General features: G+C 53.8%; 4 protein-coding genes across 4 annotated transcripts; 2 read left to right on the top strand and 2 right to left on the bottom strand.

The window, feature by feature from the left end:
* On the bottom strand, nucleotides 1–3,075 carry KVR01_005280 (uncharacterized protein). Its single transcript, XM_044790228.1, has 3 exons — nucleotides 2,747–3,075; nucleotides 1,583–2,582; nucleotides 1–1,523 (listed from the first exon to the last, which is right to left on the bottom strand). Exons 2-3 carry the CDS (start codon nucleotides 2,357–2,359, stop codon nucleotides 981–983), a joined length of 1,320 nt encoding a protein of 439 aa, XP_044645725.1. The 5' UTR covers nucleotides 2,360–2,582; nucleotides 2,747–3,075; the 3' UTR covers nucleotides 1–980.
* A 218-nt stretch (nucleotides 3,076–3,293) lies between these two features.
* Nucleotides 3,294–6,240, top strand: KVR01_005321 (uncharacterized protein; the record flags this gene model as incomplete). Its single annotated transcript, XM_044789674.1, has 1 exon — nucleotides 3,294–6,240. The coding sequence occupies exon 1, from the start codon at nucleotides 3,637–3,639 to the stop codon at nucleotides 6,238–6,240; it is 2,604 nt and encodes an 867-aa protein (XP_044645766.1). The 5' UTR covers nucleotides 3,294–3,636.
* A 555-nt stretch (nucleotides 6,241–6,795) lies between these two features.
* KVR01_004851 (uncharacterized protein) lies at nucleotides 6,796–11,272 on the bottom strand. The gene is made up of 3 exons (XM_044787068.1): nucleotides 10,673–11,272; nucleotides 9,380–9,873; nucleotides 6,796–9,135 (listed from the first exon to the last, which is right to left on the bottom strand). The coding sequence occupies exon 3, from the start codon at nucleotides 8,981–8,983 to the stop codon at nucleotides 7,406–7,408; it is 1,578 nt and encodes a 525-aa protein (XP_044645296.1). The 5' UTR covers nucleotides 8,984–9,135; nucleotides 9,380–9,873; nucleotides 10,673–11,272; the 3' UTR covers nucleotides 6,796–7,405.
* A 2,567-nt stretch (nucleotides 11,273–13,839) lies between these two features.
* KVR01_005087 (uncharacterized protein) lies at nucleotides 13,840–16,735 on the top strand. The gene is made up of 5 exons (XM_044793991.1): nucleotides 13,840–14,352; nucleotides 14,550–14,930; nucleotides 15,139–15,259; nucleotides 15,617–15,767; nucleotides 15,871–16,735. Exons 2-5 carry the CDS (start codon nucleotides 14,708–14,710, stop codon nucleotides 16,021–16,023), a joined length of 648 nt encoding a protein of 215 aa, XP_044645532.1. The 5' UTR covers nucleotides 13,840–14,352; nucleotides 14,550–14,707; the 3' UTR covers nucleotides 16,024–16,735.
* The last annotated feature ends 3,940 nt before the right edge of the window (nucleotides 16,736–20,675 follow it).

The raw sequence follows: 20,675 nt of genomic DNA, 5'->3' as shown, positions 1-20,675 counted from the left end.
ACATTTTCTAGCACATATGACTTGGTTGCGCAGTGTTGGCGGAATAATTTGTAAATATGTCGAAGCTATATAGAGTTGAACCAGATGTCCCAAGGAAACCTGGAGATGGCTCCGAATGAAGCTATATCATGCAAGAATGTAGATGGGCCAAGGTTTCCCTATGATTAGGGTTATTACCATGCGCTCCTTGGACTATTATGGCAGCCTTGTCCTAGAATCTGGCCGGGTGGACCTATTGAAGAATAGCGTACTTATCTTCGCGTTCGAGCCATGGCGGACCTAGCCACAATATATGTGTCCGTCGTTGCAGTACGGTAGGTGATGCCTGCTTTTAGGAATGCGATGGATCCCTGCTGCCGCAGTACCACGCCGCAGTACCGCACTGTGGCAATTTCGCAGTGTTGAACTTGCTGCTGGCGGTTCCCAGGGGTTGGCGATGCCCTGGGCGAATGGAGAAGGCGATCCTCAGCCACCGCCTGAACAGCTGCAGTAGCCACTTGCAACCGCATATGCAGTAACGTCTTATACCAGAAGTGTGCGAAAGCACCACCCACAGCGCACCCTGGGTTGAGGAGGTCGTCCTGAAACCCACTACTGGCATGTAATGTCTCTATATCCCTGCTGTGGTGACCCAACTCCAGTAGACAGGATGATTTGGTTTCCTTCTCGAAGCCGAGGCCTTCGACTTTTGGCCGTGAGGGCTGGACGCACTCAAGTTCCTCAAGAGGTCAACGGGTCCCACTGCATTCTCAAAAAGGTGGAATGCTCTCCGCCTGATGGCCTGGGCCCAATTGCGTCGGTACTCGCTTGAAAAGGACAATTATATTATCGTGCGTTGATGTACGCGCATGCCTATGTACTGGTTTGCTTTTTTGACTCTGGAGAGCATGTTGAATGGCTGGGAACCTGTCCCCATCTCCTCGGGAACATCCCGCTCTGAGTTGGTGGCGGCCGCCCCCTTGCTAAGCTTCTGGAAGGCCTTACTGCTCAGCCCACCGCCTTTCTCGCAGCGGGAGCTCTTTACCCTCTGAAGCTCGGCTCCCATCAACCTCGGCTTTCCAGGCCCAGTACTCGCCCAGCCTGATCTCTGCGTACGAGGCGTAGTCGAAGTCGATGTCCGAGATGGTTGCCTGGATCAGTGCCCAGATGCCCCAGTAGAAGCCTGGAACTCCGCGAAACAAATCGACCTCGTCTGCTAGTTTCTGGATCTCGGACGTCTCGTCGTGCTCGGGCTGCTCGGGGAGGAGACTGTAGTACGAACGGACGTACTCGGTGATGAACTCGTGCCGTTGGGACTTGGAGGGTAGGACATTGTAGTCGCAGTCGAAACCGCCCCATTCGGCAAAGTGGTTGCACAGATCGAATGCTGCCGGGGAGGGCACGGCATATTCATAGTCGATAAAGGTCACGTTCTCGCCCGTGCCGTCTGCAGTGCCATTGCTGATGATGCCAGAGTCTTGAGCGCCGCCCTTGGGCAGGACAATAACATTCCCGCTTAGCAGGTCGCAATGCGCGAAGACCAGCTAGAGAACGTCAGCACTGATCTGGCAGTCCACCTTCGTGACGGTCGACAACAACTTACACCGTCCTTTCCCAGGCCTGGCCGGCGGCTCAGCTCAGTTACCAGCTTGGACAGCTCGACCTGTAGCCGTTGTTGGCGGTCCCTCTGGGCGGCGGTCTTGGTTGGAAGGGCAAAGATCCACTTCTGCATGACAGTCCACACGTTAGGGGCCTGCTTCCCAGGGGCGGCAGCGTCTATGGCCTCCTGCAGGGTGGGGTGCTTGTTCGCAGCGCCGTCGAGCATGTCAACGCAGTGGACATCCATCTTGTCGCTGATGTGCGTCTTGCCGGGGAGACAGGGCACTGTGGCATGCCATTGGGCCAGCCTTCTCGCCACGGCCAGGTATATGTCGGGGCGCCTCAGGTCCTCGGGGTGGGTGACGCTACCCTTGATGAACCTGTACATCATGCCGTTGTTGAAGCGAGCCAGCAGCTCTGGCGCCAGGCCGTGGCGCGAGAGCAACTCATGGTTCTGCGTCTCCCTGGCGCGGTCGATGATCAAGTCGGTGCCGTGGCCGTATGCACGCAGCAGGATGGCCTCCCGGTCGACGTCATCGTTGGACAGGCCGGGGCGCTTGTTGACGGCCTTGAGCAAGGTGTTTGTGATGCCATCGGTGAAGCGCACAAACTCAATGTTGGAGTCGTCTGACGACCACTCGGGTCGCAGGGACAGGATGAGCTGGCGGGCCGAGTTTTCGGAGTCGGAGCCGTCGTAAGTCTGGGAAATAAAGCGCACGGGTGGGTGTTGGTCAGACCGGGCGGCGGCGCGACGGCCGTTGTCGCCGTCTTGGTGTATCATTGTTGGGGAACGGGCAAGCGGGCAAGCGGGCAGGGAGGCAAGGAGGCAAGGAGGGGTCGCTTGCCTGACCGGGCGGGTGTGGGTGTGGAGGGGGGGGGGACCTGGAAAAGGGGCTGCTGCTGCCGGGACCTCAAATGTTTTCTATGGTTGCGGGACGGCGACGAGGAATGCACAAACAAGCACGCACAAGACGCCTAGGTTCCTCAACATGTGCCCTTTGACTCTGAGTCCCAAGCGGTCAGAGCTTATATCACTTGAGGCTTGCCTTTGATTCTACGTGACACATCCATCCACAGCCTGTCTGGTGGGGGGAGACGTCATACCTCGCCTGCCCGACGAGGCAGTGAAGGGGGGGGGGTTTGGGGCGGGATGGGCTTAGCTACGTACCGGTACAGAAGCTCAAGATGCCCCCAAGATGCTCGAAGCTATTCTGGAGCAAGGCACCTTTGCCTTTGGGCTTGCAAAACCGACAGGAAAAAGGGGAAAGATTGTTTGCGGATCGAGGAACGACGCCGAGTGTCCAGGACGACAGGCAACACGGCCGGCAGCAAGAATATCTGCCGAACAGCAATAAAAAGGCTTCGAGCTCAACGGTCTGAGGAGGGGCACGTGCCCGTCATGGAAGGGAGAGAGATCTGGCTAGTCTACCACAGACCCTACTTCGTACCTCGAAAAAGACTCCCATGTCTCTCCCTCACAACAAGGCCTGCCCCTGCTGTGGCAGACGCCCCACCTAATTATAAGGGTCCTACACAAGCTACAGAACCAGTATTTGCCTCCAGAGCATGTGATAGATGGCCAGCTGCGGGATGCGGAGCACCCCTGAAGCGACCAGCTGGTCACAGCTGTGGGACGGCTGGCCCGCCTACAGTGCCGTATTTTAAGATGCTTGCAGGGTGCCAAGCATCAAGCAAGCCTCAAGCATCAAGCTCTCTCGACTACAACGTGACGGTCACATTTGGACACTGTGCGACGAGGCCGCGATGCTCATGTTGTGTTGTGATCCCCCGTGCCTGCACCTCATCACCGCGCCGTCCTGCTGAAGCAACTCCTGTCTGTGATGATCGCTGCCTCAACACACCAACACCCATGCGCGCCCAGCAGCCCACACCGGCCATGAAGGATGGTGCTTTGGAGTAGCAACTGAATAGTCTGGACTCAGGACCAAGATCGCCCTTGATGGGCCCATGGCAATTTGTGTGTGATAGCTAATATACGAGGCTTGAAACGCCCTGTCGCAATCCAACATCTCATCTGACAGCCGAGCTCCATCGACCATGACTCTCCCGGCTCTTCCAAACTCCTCCAACTTCCTTGGTGTGGCCCTGGTGATCAACAGGAATCGTGATGGGCCACGATTCGTCTTCCATTACCCTCCTCACATAGTCGCTGTCGAGGACCGGCACACAGACGGCAGCGAGGACGGCGTCGATGAGGATGACATCTTGCTGGAACGCGCCGCCGCGCCCATGGACGCATCATCGCCCTACAACCTCAATGTTTCTGACATGCTTCCATGGGACCAGGATGACCACATCGTCACCGACAGTGGTACCCAGATTGTACCCTGGGAGTATGTCGCTGGGCTCCCGACCAAGGATCTGGAGAGCATCCTGACCCCGGCCAGGGCATATCATAAAACGCTTTTCCAGATATCTCTGGATCCCTTGTACTTTGTTTCATATCCTATTCACAAGCCTGAAAACGGAATTTGGAAAAAGAAGAGCAAGAAGAGGGAAAACCAGCAGAGGCATAAGAACAGTGACGCCTCAAAAAGGGAGGACGACCAGCTGTCGCCACACGAAGACCCCTTGGACAGCGACACCGCCGCCAGAAAGGGAGATGCATCCCACGAGGACAACGCTGATGCCAAGGAAAAGGCGGAAAAGTCCACCGTGGGAGCAGGCAAGCCCTCGGAAGAGGCAGAAGACAAGGTCAGCTCCATGACCATGTTCAATCTCGTCTTCATCCTCAACCCTAGGAAGCACGAGGCCAAGCACTTGATCGATACAATGTACACCAACATCATCCGCAAGGTCAACAAGGCCTACAAATATGTTCAACAGCGCAGCGACTTTGTATGGAAGGAGTCCAAGAAGATCCTGTCCATGAAGGACAAGGCGCGCGAGGAAAAGCGCAAGATGAGCGTGTTGTGGGAGGAAATCCTGCACAACTCGTCCCTGGCCGCATCAATGCAAGACCTGTACGACGCCATCTCGCGCAACAAGATCGCTGCGCTTCAGCTTGATACCGGCGAAGCCACCGTCACACACTCGGTGCAGATCCCCGTCCCTTTCCACATCCCCGATCTACCGCCTCTGGATCGCGAGGAGGACAGCCGCGGCCTGTGGATAACAACGGCCAACACCTTTGTCGGAGACAGTGACGCATTTGAAGAACCACATTATCTTGACAAGAACTTTGCATTGCTTTTGATGGATGACGACAAGAAGATCATTCAAGAGTTGTCTTCTGACCCCGATGAGACTACACTGTCCATGATCGAGTTTGTCCGCCACTCGAAGCCCACCATGTCGTTTCATCAGGTCGCTCAACAGACAAACAACATACTCACCCTCGGACAGGTGCGCAAATTCGCGCAGCACTTCATATTCTGGCGACGCGCCATCGCCATACCTCCTCTCCATGCCCGAGATATTTACATCCTCAGCCCCAATGCCGATATGAAGGCACTGCCACGCGCAAGTGCGGACTGGGCAAGGCAGTTCCCATTTGCACCAGCATTGCCGAACTTTCTCGCCGACCTCTCTGCCGCCCCGAGACCCTACAAGTGGTTTTGTCCCTCCAAGAGCTTCCGCCCTAGCTACCTTGAAATGTTGGCGTGGCTCATGCGCGGCGGGTGGGTGGCACAACTGTGCACCTTCGCGTACGTCGTTGTCTGGCCGGAGATACTATACGAAGTGGAGTACGCACTCGAAGCAGAGGAGGTGGCCAAGGCGAAGAGGGCACAAGTTGCGGCCGTGGACGACCTCGAGCACGGGTCGCCTGATCATGCATCCAGCGCGTTGAGGAACCGGAGAGGCAGCGGAAGAAGCAATGACATTCTGGCGGGAAGCGTCGAGAACCTCGCTTCTTCCACGTCTACCCTTCAGCAACAAACAGGCAGCGTGGTGGGAACTGCCCTGGAGAGGAGCATCGGTGATCTCAGCTCGCTCTCCATCGGGGACGAGGCTCAGCCGTCTCCTCTGCCCTCATCGCCCTCGACATCCGTCGTCCTCAGGGACACCTCCGCCCCGGGCTCCGAGGTACAGTCGCCGACCTCCGCAACGTCCCACGGCCGGCCGCATTCCCAGCCCACCCTCGCCGAGCAGGTCGCGGAGAAGGCGCGCCTCGAGCGCATAGCCGACAAGCTCGCACGAGAGCTCGCCGAGAAGGCGACGGCGCACGCGCGCAAGGCAGCACCAAAGGCGACTGACCACCCCAGCGTCAACAAGGCCCCGCACCTGGCCCACCTCAGCCCGCACATCATCTTGGATGCGAAGAAGGCCACGGGCAAGGAATCGCTCTACCTGTCCGCGATCGCGAAGCGGCTGCGGGAGAGGAGGACCGCGGCACCGCCGCCGTCCAAGTCGAGGAAGGACAAGGCCAAGGCGCAGCCGACCCTTGGCGAGGGCAGCACCACCAAGAGGGCAGCTGCCGCGTCAGCAGCGGGCGGGAAGGACGGGAAGGCCGCCGGCGGCGATGGCAAGGTTGTCGACTGGGACGAGAGGGTTGCGAACACGTGGCCGCTCTTCTGCAAGTATTTCAACGGGCGGTGCGCGCTGGAGCGGATCGCGCTGCAGGAGGAGATGAAGAGGAAGGACGTATGGAACTTGTTGACGGCAATGAGCGAGTACCTGCAAACTGTCCGGCACTGGTAGGGGGGCGGGCCAGAGAAGGAAGAGGGGCTGGGGGGTGTGACGGGGGCGGCGGTGCTGTCTGCCACGTAGTAAGCTTGGAGGGATCTTATATCAGATATTATCAGAGAGGATTCTAAGCCAGAGCCGGTATTCCGGTTGCGGGTGTGCAACGTCGTGTCTGGCTCTCGAGCAAGCTCAGTGTCCAGCGGCGATGACTGCTGCGTATGACTACTCGTCGTGAGACGTATACCTGGATAGGGGCGAAGAGCTTAGCATATGTTATGATGAATCATGTAGCGGGTGGCGTATTCCTGCAGTCATCTAGCTAAAAGCACATGCAGCGTAGTTGAGGCTGACTGCACAAGCACATATGTCGATTTCTCGGCCATTTACCGCACATTGAGACTATCAGAGCACCCATCCCTTCCAGGGAGCCCATCGAAATGCCCATAAACTGATCCGAATGAGGTCATTCTGTTGAGAAGACTTTGTGGTCAGGGCAGGGCGCCATCAGGGCCGCCAGGTCGAAATTCACAGTTCTGCATGGGCATGTTCACATATCTGCGGCGGACATGATTTGACAAAGTTGTGTAGCATTCCAAATAAGAGTAAACGCTGGGCCTTACAACTATCACCTAATACTGCCCCCCTCCTTGCTGCTGTTGTAGCCTAATAATCTCCACATCGAACGACTCAGGTATCATAGTAAGCAATAACGGTCTGTAACAATGCCCAATTAACCAATGCGACCCAACCCAAAAGTACGTGGTAAGAAAAGGGAAACTAGTAAGTAGAAATTGCCAAATGCAGCGTTAGGAGTCGAGCAATGAAATTGTCCGAAGATTCCGCCAAAAAAATCCCATCTTCGTATGCTTGGGGTGGTAATCCCCTTTGGGTAACCCCCTTTGGGAATGGGGAAATGAGACCTCAATACCAGCACAAAAAACGCCAAAATGTGTTGCACTGCCTTAAAGAACACTCCTCAACGTCCGCCTGATGCAAGCAAGAGTAAGGGTCTTAGACTAATGGTCAAGGGGAAGAAAATACAAAATGATCTCTGAGGGACAAGGCAAAAGAACGAAGACCACCCAGCCTGTGTGCTGTTGACGCCGTTGTGACGATGGGTGGTAGAAAATGTTGACAGCTTGATGAAGTCTGTGGGGTTCGCGACGTGTGGAAAACTTCCTCAATTCCCGAGCTCCATGAATTCGTCTTCCTCGTCAAAGCTGTTGCGGTTGAACTTGATGTCTTCGGCATCATCGTCCCAGAAGTTATTGTGCTCCATCATTCCGTTGCCAAGATGACCATTGGTGTCGCCTTCTGGACTGATCGAGTTCATCTCGGTGCCGTGGTCGGCACTGTTGAGAGGCTCTCCCTTGTAGTCGGTGTGATGAGGCACTCTCAGGCCCGACCCTGCGGTTCGTGAATAGGTGAACTCTGTGGCCTCGTTCTTCGCAAGCGCCTCAAGCAGCTCCGTCTGCATTCTCTTCTCGTCTTCAGTGATACCGAATGGGGGATTACCGCCAAGATCGTGGATCAAATTGATGAGTTCCTCTTGTTGTTGGATCTTGGCCTGCAGCATCCACATGAGATCACGAGTCCAGCTGACTGCGCCGTTGAGGATGTCACCCTTGTTAGGACCCTTGTCTTTGTCCTCCATGGGCAAGCCTGTAGTGATGTTTCCCGCAGCGCCGGTGGTCGCTCTCCTGGCGCCCGGACCAGCCAAGCCGGAAGTCGCTGTACCTGGGTTGGAAGAGCCGGATAGTGTCGGTGACAGAGGGGTGCCGTTGGTGATCATCTTTCGGATCTTCTCATCGTCCAGTCTGTGGGCGGGAACCAGCTTGCTCAGGTCCTGGATCCTCTCGTTGATGTTGTCTCGCCTCCGCCTCTCGACCAGATTGTGAGATTCCCTGCGACGCTTCTTCTTGGCCTCCTGCTGCGAGGACAGGGCATTATTCTGTCCCAACTTGGCGGGCATTGACGTGCCCTTCATGATGTATTCGTTGAGTTGATTCTGGCCGTGCATTTCGGTCTGCAGTGGTGAAGACAGACCAGAGCCAGGGAATGAGGCCATGCTGTTTGGCGTATGCGCCCAGTGGCCAGAGGGTGCCTTGACATGGTGAGGACCTCCGCCCGTCCGTATTGGCTGGGCTCCAAATCCGTCTTGAGAGCCGATGGACAGGCCCAGCGCACCCATTTTGGGAGTAAGCGGGCTCCTCGCGTTGGAGGCCTTGCGCTGCATGGCCTGCGCCTGAAGTCTCTGACGGGCTTGGATGTGGGCGCTGTCGTTGGGATCCTTGTTCATCTCGTTGGCCAGAGGAGAGCCGGCATATGACAGGGGGGACTGTATTGAGTTGCCAAAAGGCTGCGCATGGCCGTGCATGGAACGGTATTGTCCAAGGTTCTGCATGAAGGGGCTTTGGATAGGATCTCCATCGGGTGTGTTGGAGTAGCCCGACAAGTGCGACTGGTCGATCGGAACGCTCGGGTGCGCGTTGAAGTTTGCCCCATTCTGGTTGTAGTTCATGTTCATCTCGTTCATCCCCGGGAACTCCTGGGCTTGCATACCTGGGCCGCCTTCGGTTGGGCTCGCCAGGCCATCTAGCAGTTCGTCGTCGCCAAAGACGGCCGAGCCACTGGAGAATGCATTGTTCTGGTTGTTTGAGCCCGCCCCAAAATTCTGCTGGAGGTTGAAGTTGAGATCATTTGGGTTGATGCTGCCGCCGCCGCCGTGGGCGTACTGGTTGAAGCCCTGTTGGGCCATTGCGTATCGATGTGGTCAACGAGACCTTAACGGGTTCCGTCGGTGTTGGGATTTGGTGGTGCGAGGAGTCGTCTGATGATGACTCAAATGGCGCTGTCGCTCCGGACGTGTCGCGGTGCGCGATGGCGTCGGTCTTTGTGGTCAGAAGACGGCTTTTGAGAAAACAAAGTCAGCCTCAAGTTGGAATCCACTCGAATTAGTACGATGCACGATCGAGCGCGCTCGCTTGGGCGCGATCGCAGCCCTGCAGGGCAAGATGACTCGACGTAGGCAGCGTCGCAACTTGCGGTCAGCGTGACCCCGCCAGAGTGCAGACCGAGGCAGTGTCCTTGACAAGCTCTGGGAGTCAAAAGTGCGCTTTTGGGGAAGGGGAGCAAAGAGAAAGACGGGTATTACCAGCTGTGAGTAAGAAGGATTGAATTTGTGTCGGTCTTGGGGGGTGAAAGGAGCCCAGCGAGAAGCCGAGGGTGGTGAGGCTGTGATTCAGCGCAGTTCCCGGGTGGGGCTTGGCGATGAGGGTGGGAGGGGTGCGAGTCGGTCAGCGCAAGAGGCGGCGAGGTCGGGTTCACCCCAGAGGCAGACGGCCCAGCGGCTTGGTGCGACGAGAAAGTTGAGACGACACCGAGGTGGGGGCTCCGGACGAGATCGGATGCTATAGAACAGAAAGGAAGGATGGTGGGAGGATGTTGGATTGAAGTCGTCGAGAAGAGAGTCGGCCGAAAAGGTGTGAGACCTTTTTCTGCTTCTTCGTGTTGCGCTGGGACTTGCGGATGCGCGGAACAGGCGGGCAGTGCTGGTTGATGGCTTGTTCACGTTGTGGGCGCTGCTGGGATGGCTTGGACGGGTGTCGTGGGAGCGGCCCTTTTGCAGCGAGCCGTGTAGGGAATCTTCTGTGTGTATGCAACCTCTCAGCCGCTAGCTCCTGTCGCATTGCAGGGCGACAGATGCACCGAGGACCTGTTCCGAGCGACAAGGCCGGGGAAATAGAATGCAGCGGGACAGCGGGACGGCGGGACAAACAGAGAGGCTCTCTCTCCTAGCGAGCGGCCTGCAGCTTGCAGGTCGCAACGGAGCCCGAGGGAGGCAGATGCACTTACATTTATTTGCTGGCTGCCACGGGCACGGGGATAGATAAAGTTGAGGGCGAGGGCGAGGGTGTCTGTCTTGTGTGAGCCTTGCGGCTGCGACTGCGACTGGCAGAAGGGTGGTGGGTTGCGATCGCAAGTCGCGGGTGCGATGCGGGTCAGGTCTGGAGAAGGCGAGATGAAATGCTGGGGATTTTCTGGAGAGGGAAACCGAATGGAGTCAACCGGGCTTGTCCAGTCCGTCTCGCGGTTTTGTGGCCAACTAGGTTGGGCTAGAGAGAGCGGAGGAGGCACTGGCGGACAAGGGTCAGTGCGCCCGCACCTCCCACTTTCCCACTTCCAAGAAACCCACCGTCCCTTGTACCGCGCCCACCGCAAACACGCGGGACAGGTACAAGGTACCCAGCTCGGGGTACGTCTGTACTTGTTGTCGCTGGGGGCATCTGGAGCTGTGGGGATGGTGTGGGATGGAAGAGCGCCCTCGCTGCCTTGAACGAGTGCTAGCGCCGGAGAAGTTCCCGACGACAACGACGGCCGCGAGGGTGATGATGGGCCATTTTCTCCAACAAGAACACTTTGCGCACAGGATCAGAAACTGACTTACGGTTGTTTTGGTTTTCCTGTTTTTCCTGTGCAGTGCGCTGAGACGGGTGGTCAGAAGGTATTCACTCGGTGCTTTGGCTGACCGATAGTCGATGGCTGGGATTCAGGATGGATGGGGGATGGGGGATGGGTGATGGAGGGTGATGGCCGGGGGCCGGGGTGTCGGTGGTCGGTGGTCGGTGGTCGGAAGTGTGGTGGTGGTGGTGGAGAGCGAGCGAGCCAGCGGTGGGTGTGGTTGTCTCTCAGCACCGCTTGGAAGTGGTGCTGCGACGGCGCTGCTGACCTTGGAGAAGATGATGATATATGACCGGTCCCAAGTCCAGGCCAGCCCAGGCTCAGTAGCACACGACGCCCTGAGACGGATCTTGATCGGTCCAACGGTTGTCCAGGCCTCTCCTCTTGGGGTTGGCTGTCTTGTTGGGCGAGATGCAGGCCGATCTCTTTTTGTCTCTTTTTGTCCCCGGATGGCTGTCGCTGTCTCGGCGGAGCCTCTTCTCAAGTCCCGCCCTGGGGCTTATTCCCCGAATTAGAATTGGTAGCGGCGGTTTTGGGGGTGTGTGTGGAGGCGACACCCGGTGAGATGATCCGGTCTTACTCAGTCTGCATGTGAAGGTCAATCAAAACAATCTATCTTGCGCAACTGGTGCCGAAAAACAAGCCGTCATTTCATCACCCAAGCCCCATCGCATCGCATCGCATCGATAAGCGATGCAGCCGCTGTGTGTGGTTCTTCCGCCACAGCATCCGCAGCAAGAAAAAAGAAATGAAAGAGAAAAAAAACAATGAAAGAAAAACAAGAAAGGAAAAAAAGGAAAGACATGAGATGCGTACCGGTCTTGGGCGGATCCCTATTTTGTTTTCGATTACCCGCTCCAGGCTCAACTCAACGTCTGAATACGCAGTAGACAAATGTTCTTGAGTGCAGGCCGCGATGCGCCGAATATAATGGGTCCCGCCGGCGGCAGCAGCGGTCTTTCGCTTCTCACAATAGTGGGCGCTGGTCTTGACCCTTGTTCCGCCGCTTATCACGCTTCGAGTCGAACCCAAATAAATGTCTTCCTTCTGTCCTTGCTTAGTCTTGCTGCCTCCCTCGTTCGCCACTCGGCTAGCGCTCCCACAGTTTGGGGCCGCACAACTGGATTGGGCCTTGTCTTGCAGAGCCCGGATCGAGCTTTGGTGTCACTCGAGGCCTGTTGCCAACGTCGATCCGTCGCTTGCTTGTAATGATGAGTATGTGGTGGGTTGGATGCCGTATGGATGAGCCTCTTGAATTCTTCTTCACTGGTCAGCGTCCGATTGTGCTGGGTCGTGGTGAGGGCCTCATGCGCTTGTCATAGCACCTAGCGGGAACCGTAGTGTGCATAGACGCTTTGCCTAGAGGGCTTGATATAGCTGGGCCTCATACCATATAATCAACTGTGACCAGGCGGATGGGGGCGGTGGTGTTCCTTGCGCGGCTGCATACACTTTCGTTGGCGAGACAAAAGAAGAAAACACGAGATTGGCGAGGCTGCAGGGGAAACCTTCTGGTCCGTACCAGGCTCCCTTTTATATGATTCCTTTGGGAGGCTTCAGATTGGCTGCCACACGTTGGAAGTGAACGCAAGGTGCGAGTCATAGGAGGGATACGTCCAGACGAAAAAGGGCCGGTGGGCTGGCAAAGTATCTCAGTATAGCACCAGCTTATATACTCTACACTAATCCCATGTACCTCGCCGGCGAAAAGTGTCATGTACCAGCCCATCCTCGACAGTCATGTCTTCTGACTTTGAGTTGGCGGGATGGTGTGGAAGCCAGACACAAGATGTTGCGACACAGCCCCGGCCTGCCTCCCTTCACTGTGTCCTTAGCGCAGACGAGGTCTCCCGTATGCTGAAGCTGAACCCGCCACGAAAGTCTCCGTGCCGGTGTGCTCGAGATGGCAGAGATGGACCGGTATGGGCATTCCCGGAATGCCTGTGGAAGAGGAGGGGGGGCCGTCACATCCAACGTGACTCGTGTGGGAGACCGCAACCTAAGACATTTTAGCACACCAAGAGCAGGGCAAACAAGCTTGGAACCAAGGAGGATGTGCGACCTGTTAGCTCCCCGACCGTGATACAGACGTCGACAGCTTGCCAGCGGCAACGACGGCCAAAAGCCGCTTGTTATCTTAGCTTCAGTGACTTCCGAGGCCTTGCCATCCGTTACACAGTCGATGCCTGCTCTGCGTGGTCTGCGCGTCGTGTTGATAGGCTCCCACACCCACATACACGGAATCACAAGCAACTGACAATATGGCCATCATAGCAGAACAGTGAATGTCCCCTGTCCACCTGTCGCCACAGCCACGGCGGGATTTGGACCAACGAGGGGATCGACAAGTGCAGCAGATCGCGGCAGTCGCTGAACCGAATCTCAGATACTGTGGCCGGCCTGGTCTGGTACTGGTACCTGCTGTACCGTAGGAGCGAGTCTAATAAGAGCTATGGCCCATGGGCCCCCCACACCCACGCCGTGCTCGGAGGGGGGAAGCGTTGCCTGCCCTCTGAATCGCATCGCTCCGGCCGGCAGAGCTTGAGTGATGGGAGCCCTCGGAGCAGGCCCTTGAAGCCAGGGTCACATAATCGTGACAGGCTAGACTATAGCACACCAGCGCCGTCGCGGACCCCAGTGTTGCTGGAAACCTTCGGCCCTGAGCAGGTGGGAAGTTGTGGCTGGCCTGGTGATGTCCATGGGAAAGCCATGGGATTGCCCAAAGTCCCATATTTCTGTGAGACAAATCCCGTCATCGCTGCCCAGTCAAGCGCAAGGACGGGGCTTGCTTGCATCCCGTCTTGCGACTAGGACCGATCGTGACACCTTGCCCGGCCTTGCCTGCGAGCAGGGGATGCAGGACAGATTCCTGCCGCAGATGGCTGAGTGAAGCTCGGGAGCGTGATGTGCTTGGTGTGTGGTGCATGTGTGTTTGGGTGGATGTATGTGCGTGTGTGGTGTGGGTGGGGTGGACGGGAATTCCTGGTACAGCCCGTTGGGTGCGGCACCCCTGCTGCGATCACCCCAAGTGCCGCGCTGTATTGGGGCACGGGGCACCCTTGGGCTTTGGCACCTGCAGACCCCAGACCCGCTATTTCTGGCAAGGTAGCACTAACCCAACGTCCCAGGCTCCCGACGTCTGGCTGTCCGTCCGTCGTCATCTCAGAGCTGAGGTTCGTTCTCGACCCTCAACCGGGAACGTCACAACACGACACACCCACCCTGCCGACCACACACCAACCAACAGCTGCTCGCACCTGCGCCCAAGGCAGCCCAGAATCGCCCCGGTCTATCGCTGATACCTGATACCAGCCAGCCTCCCCCTATCGTCACCGTACGCGCGGTTCGCCCAGGCTGCCAGAGGGAAGGAAACCTTGCTTTCGGGCCACGTCGCCAGCGCAATACGAACCTCCCCTTCCCGACAATAAGACAACCGCACAAGCGTTGATCCAGATCCACAAATCCTGCCATCAACCACCTCCGAGGCTGGATCAAAGCCCAAGCATACCAGAGCACAGGGCGCAGAGACAAAGCACTGGCTGGACCCGACCTGCCCGCCCCTCCTGTCCGCCCCTCAGCCCCTGAGGCTTCCGCATACCGTGTGCCTGCACCACACCCCCGACCTTCCGATCCACACCTGCTCAGGAACCTGCCACAGAGATAACGGTAGGTGACCCTTTCAGTCACAGCCTCGCCCTCTTCATTACGCCAGCCCTCCCTCCCTAGTGGCTCGCCGGTTGATCCTCCATAACCCCCATCTCAATGCCACCCAATAGAATCGCGCGCTTCACACATGCTGCACCCCCCTTCATCGTCTCGAGAAAAATCACAAGGCCGGCCACTGATTATCGTCACGGCAGCAGCAGGTCACTGGGCACACCTTTTCGCCACCACGTTGGTGACCCGGAACCGTCGGTCCTGGCCCTACGGTTCTTTCTCGAATCCCTCCGACTGAGCATCCACATTTGCGCCCTTCCCGGACCGCCAGGAGCAAGACGCAGTGCCCTGCGTTGACGACAAGATGGCATCAGCATCATTCCGAGACCAGATGAATGCCCTTGGCTGGTCTAGGCGCGGACAGGATGAGCCTGTGAACACATCCCAGCAGAGCGGACTGCTGTCGTCGATCAAGTCGTTGAACCCATTTGGCGACCGTGGCTACGTTCGCCTTCCTACGACGGAGGGCGCCGGCGCTCCACTTCCCGCAGCCTCGCGGCGGGAAGAGGAGGAAACCTGGTTTGCATGTGAGTCGCTGATCGCCGCTTAACAAATTCCACCTACCCCCAGAGAGCCTCCGGTTCCCTTGCAGACGGCAGCCGGCCCTACGAGGGCGCTGCTCGAAGCGCCGTGTCTCACCATCAACGGAACAAGAATGTCTATCCTTACCGCGGGCTTGCATCCGTCACAACAGACAAAGGCTGACTTGGCGGCTCCTTGGGCTTGCTCCCACAGTGAATAGATGGGATCGGTTAATGATTTTTGGTGCTTGCAACTTGGGCGCCGCGGTCTGCTTCGTTATCTGCTTCTTTCTATTCCCTGTGCTGTCACTGCGGCCGTCAAAATTCGTCATTCTGTAAGTGCGCATGTTTTCTTGAGTACCATGTGAGCACCCACAGCAGGAGTAGCGCTGGGTGCCCCCATCCCACGACGCCCGAGGCGGTACATCCCTATTCTACATCCCATGCACGGGGCCCCCTTAGCCGGCCCGTTTCGTTCTGGAGGAAACAAGCTTGGTTTGCTGCAGCTACCCGGCGCGCATAAGCTGTCGATCTCGCATGACACGCCGAACAGCCAGTTCCTCGCCCGGTGACTGGTGAGGGTGACCTGCAAGGCACAAGCCCCCTTCCAACTTTTTATTTCAAAGCACTCTCTCTCGATCCCGTCCCGGCCGCGGTGGAAATGAAAAACTGACTCACAAACTTACTTTCAGGTGGACGTTGGGATCGACATTGTTTCTCATATCCTTTGCGGCCGTGATGGGCCCATGGGCCTACGTCCAACACTTGCTCTCCGGGCCACGGCTTCCATTCACGGGCGCCTACTTCGGATCCATAATCCTCACGTTTTACTTCGCTCTAGGGGTGAGTCATTCCTCCGTCTCCCATTGCTACGTGTCCTCAAAAGCCCGTTATCTTTGAAGCCGAGATCCTAGCTGACGTAGCCATCCCCCACCCCCACGAATAGCTCCGCAGCACCATCCTCACGCTGTTTTCCGCTATCATCCAGATGATTTGTCTCGTATGGTATCTTGTCAGTTACTTTCCCATGGGTTCCAGCAGCCTACGCGTTGCCTCAAGCTTTGGCGCAAGGAGAGCTGCCGCCTGGATGACCGGGTGAGCTGAGTACACGTGGGTGCCATGACCGGGAAACAGGTATTTCATTCTAGACATCACGAGGCGGAAAGTGGCAGTGGAGACATGGTCTCTTTCTTACACGGCTTATACTATAACGGCGGTTTCAACTAGGAACAGTGGTCATGAGATGGAGCGGTTGGGAGTGAATCCATATCGAAGCGAAGACGGGCATGAAAGGAGGTGTAGTAATGATTGAGCAAGGCTCGGTACTGCAGGCGGGACCTCCACGGGAGGGCAGGCGTGATCAGAGATCATGCAGCGCTTAGCTGAATGTAACATAGCATATCCATATCCCGGTTTCCGTATTCCGAAGAAATGCACGACATACAGTACAGCTGCCGTATCGTGCGCAGGCACTGGGGCGGTGACCGGTGACTGGTCGACTTCTGGGAGTTGAGCGCTGGGCGCGGCTAACTGAGAAATGAGTGCGGTTCCTCTCTCTGCTGTCTGCCATCAGATGAAGGGTCGATGTGACATTGCCCTTGCAGTGGCTTTGGTTCGCGCTATCAACCAAGGCCCTTGGAAGGGCGTCCTTCAAGGGTCGACATCTCGAGATCCCCTAAATCCTCCCCAGTCACAGGGAGGCCTTTGCTGCGAGGTATCCCGGGGCCATGGCAAGGTTTGTCAGTTCGCATGTGTCGCTGCCGACGCCCGTGATGGAATACAGTAGCGCGTCCCGTGCAAGTATTAGCTTCCCACCGGCCCGCAACCTTTCCCTACCCCCCTGTCCCCCTGCCACCCCCCACAAGCGGCGCAACATGCCCTCAGAGATGGGGCATCGCGGACGGGTCGAATGAAATGAGAATGCCGTGTGGCGACAAACATCTCGACACAGCACTGTACGAAAAGAAAGAGGAAGAAACGTGTGTGTTGTGTGTTTCGGATTAGCCACGGCGCAGCTGGACGCATCACCGTCGTCATGACGTTGCAACGGGCCTCCACCCTCCTGCGCCGCGGCCAAGACACTGTACATATATCTACATACATGCAGTATTGGAGGGGGCCTAACACAGGCAGACGGGCGACGCGAGTCTGCAAGCACTTGAGCTGGGGCAGGCAGGCGCAAAAGCTGCTTGTTCCCTGCGTATGTGTGTGTGTGTGTGTGTGTGTAAGTGGTATGTATGCAGGACGCCCGATCTCGCTTTGTGTGTTTGAGGAGTGTGTGTGGGCGCAGTTGCAAATGTCACCCCAATATACTTCACGACGGGGGTGGTGGAGGGGGAGGGCAGGAGGGGGGGGTTATGCAACTTTGGCCAGGCGTCTTCTCGTCTGTCCGCAAAACATCACGTGGGAGGGCGTCTGGTGACACCCCATGCCCCCTCGGACGAGGTGTGCCCTCCTGCTTGAGTCTTGCCTGCCCGCGTAGACTAGTTTGCTTCAACTACCACGGTCGTCATGCGTTCTGACTCGTCGGGATGTGTCGAGTGGCAGGAGGAAACGTTCCGGGAGGAGGATGGGCCCAGAGACTCTGCTCTCTCCTTCTCTCTTGGCCTCTCTCCTTTTCGCGGTCTGCTGGTGGCAGTCGGATGTGAAGGGGGAGGGAGAGGGAAGCAAGCATCTGTCTCACACAATGCACCACCAGCTCCACGAAGCGAAGCGAAGAATGTCGGCGATCTGCGCGCGCCGCGGTCGCAAGACAGAGAAGGCCGCCGGCCGTTTGGCATTTGCCAGTCTGCCAGTATGCTGTCCCACATTGGCCTGCAGCGGCGGGAACGGCCTTCACGTGCACCCAGAGATCCGGGGGTTCTGGCTCGACGCCAACTATCAGACTTGCATGCAGAGGCGGCAGGTTTCCCTGAGGCAATCTGGTTCAACCCCAAGCCACAGGGGAGGCGGGAGGGGAGGCCTGCCGCGGGTTGATAGGGTGTAGCTCATCTCTTGACACGGCATCCATGGATCCAAGGATGTCTTTCCGCTGCTGCTTGTATGATACTAATATACTCACTTATATTTAGCGAGCGTCCCCGGGGGGATCAGAGACAAAAAAACAACCCTCGGCCGCTGCAGCATCTGGCGTCGCGCGCAAGCGCGGGACGGGCAGCGGTGAGATCTCAGACAAGAGTACGTCACGCAAATACCAACCCGTGCCCGTGGGCTGCAGTAGTACCGACCCCCGGGAGCGAATGGCCGCATCTGACAGCCTGCCCGGCCCGCGGGATACCTGCATGCGGGTGGCTGCTGTCTATCACCAATGGACCGCACTGGTCAGATGAATAGTCTGCACCCTACGACGGCATGCCGGAACATGTGGGCAAAATACCCTGTTCTACCCGTCGCTTCATATGGGACGGCCGTATTGGGCACTCGCGCCAAGTGCAAGGGGTTGATATAATCATGCCCAGGTGCCTCCATCTCAACAAATTATGCCAGTTTGACACGTTCTCGGTCGCCGATACGAGCATCATTACTAAATTACTGCGGACTGCCCATTGAAAGTTGCATGTATCCTTTGTGGCTTGTCTGATGCTCTCGCAGGATCATGTGTCTAATTTACCTGATCAGCCATTACAGAAAACACGCCACATTGCAACTCTGCTGTATGTACTGCCCCTTCTGTGCGTATTGTCTCGTGGACGTCTTGTAACGTCTCACATACCAGTCAGTGTCTAGTCAGTGTCTTGTTCAAAAGAGCTTCCCCAAATTGCTAACTGTCAGGTTTATTTACTTCATCTGGAGGACACACATCACTGTGGATCAGAGTACACGTGAAATGCTGGAGATGATATCAACTCGGCTAATTAACTACAAGGAGTACTTTTAGCCCGAGGAGTGAAATCTGGTCATACTTCCCGCAGTGCTTTCATATCATGGATGAAAACCCGCATGTACGTGTCGAGTCAAGTCCAGCTGCCCAGGTGCCGAGAGCTCGTATCGCTGCGTCTGCCTCAAGTGCTCTTTTACCGTTCGCACATACCCGCAAATTCTAAAGTAGAAAATATATGGCGTGTTGGACTCGACTGTCTAGGTGTAAAACGCCACTGCGAGTGCTAAATGATACTTGCGTAACGCTGTCACTTGCTACTGACATCTGAGAGAAAGGCTACCTATCTGGATAGGTAAGGACTTACTAGACCTACATGTTCAAAAGCGCTGGCACCTAGGTAGCCTTTATCAGAGCTCCCTATCCCTTTCTCACCAACCTCATTGTAGACAGTTCCTATCCTATGGCGGCCTACATATATTCAGCTCACAACCACAGTATAAAATCTTTTTCTTATAGCTATTAACTATAAAATATACTATAAAAGAATAATTAACTTTACTTAATATTATAATTTATAATTTAAAATTATTAATAATAATTTATTTATTATATTTTTATATTTATTATAACTTTAATTTTAAATTATTTTAATATTTAAAGTAATTAAATATTATTTTAAAAAAACTTTATATTTTATATATTTATTATATATAATTTTACTTTTATTTTATATATATTTAAAGATATATATAACATTTTATTATATAAAGACATTATATATATTTTAAATATATATAAAATAAAAGTAAAACTATATATAATATTTTATATAATAATAAATATTTAAAATTTAATATTTAAAAAGAATATAATATTAATAATAATAATTTTTAATGTATACTTATAGTATATAGTAAAAGGAATAAATTTTAAAAGCTTTAATATTAGTAGAATAAGTAGGGAAGTACTCTTTTTAAGTATAATAGAGCCCTACACACTAAAACTAGGTCGAAAATCAACTTAAAGTTAGCCTAATCTAATTTCAATATACATTAAATACCCACCTAATATATAAAAGCTACTATCCCTAATAATATAGTAGTTAAAATCTTCCTAACTAAATTAAAGGTTATTAATTTAACTTTAAGTATTATTATATCTTTTTTTATTTACTATTATAATTAGCCTTAAAGCCTTTATTATAATAGTTATCCTCTACTCTATTATCTTCCACCCTCTTATTATTAACCCTATTAAACTTTATTTTATAATAAACTTTATTCTTATTTAATTAATAAAAGATATAAAATTTATTAACCCTTAAAGCTTTTAGTATTACTTTAAGTTCTATTTAATCCTTTAATTAGTTAAAAGAAAGTTATAAACTTATATAAATAAAGTTAAAGTTAAAATATTTTAAATTTAATAAATCCTTTTAATTAAATTATTTATTAAATAATAAAAAATAGGCCTCCTTAAATATTCTCTTCCTTAAAGGTTATTATTATTTTAATTATATAATAAAACTTTATAAAAAAGTTTTATTAAAAATAATTAAAAAGTAGGTTAAACTTTAATTTAAAGCTTTTAATAATAAAAGATATTAAATAGAGTAGATTTTTATAATTTTAAAAGTATTAATTATTTAAATATTATAAGACTTTAATAAATAAAGTTTATAAATATAAAAATATATATATTATAAACTTATTATAGCTTTTAAAAAATAATAATAGTTTTAATAGTTTACTTTTTTTTAATAAAAGATACCTTAATATCTATAAAGGGAGAAAAACTAGCTACTTTAAGGTATAAAGAGTGCTAACCTTTATTTAGTTTTAATAGATATACTATAAATATTTTAGTGTATTTAATTTTAAAAAACGGCTTACCTTTTAAGTTATAAATAAATATATTTTAAAAGACCTATT

The sequence above is a fragment of the Diaporthe batatas genome (genome assembly GCF_019321695.1).
Source record: "Diaporthe batatas strain CRI 302-4 chromosome Unknown Contig00005, whole genome shotgun sequence".
Lineage (NCBI taxonomy): Eukaryota > Fungi > Ascomycota > Sordariomycetes > Diaporthales > Diaporthaceae > Diaporthe > Diaporthe batatas.
This window is presented reverse-complemented; position numbering and strand designations above follow the sequence as displayed.

What these genes read in the sequence shown, in the direction of transcription:
- KVR01_005280 (XM_044790228.1), bottom strand. Translation starts at nt 2,359, where the DNA reads ATGATACACCAAGACGGCGACAACGGCCGTCGCGCCGCCGCCCGGTCT. An exon ending in CAGGCCTGGGAAAGGACGGT is followed by an intron (nt 1,524 to 1,582) that starts GTAAGTTGTTGT and finishes GACGTTCTCTAG; the next exon opens with CTGGTCTTCGCGCATTGCGA.
- KVR01_005087 (XM_044793991.1), top strand. Translation starts at nt 14,708, where the DNA reads ATGGCATCAGCATCATTCCGAGACCAGATGAATGCCCTTGGCTGGTCT. An exon ending in GGAGGAAACCTGGTTTGCAT is followed by an intron (nt 14,931 to 15,138) that starts GTGAGTCGCTGA and finishes TTGCTCCCACAG; the next exon opens with TGAATAGATGGGATCGGTTA. An exon ending in CGTTTTACTTCGCTCTAGGG is followed by an intron (nt 15,768 to 15,870) that starts GTGAGTCATTCC and finishes CCCCACGAATAG; the next exon opens with CTCCGCAGCACCATCCTCAC.
- KVR01_004851 (XM_044787068.1), bottom strand. Translation starts at nt 8,983, where the DNA reads ATGGCCCAACAGGGCTTCAACCAGTACGCCCACGGCGGCGGCGGCAGC.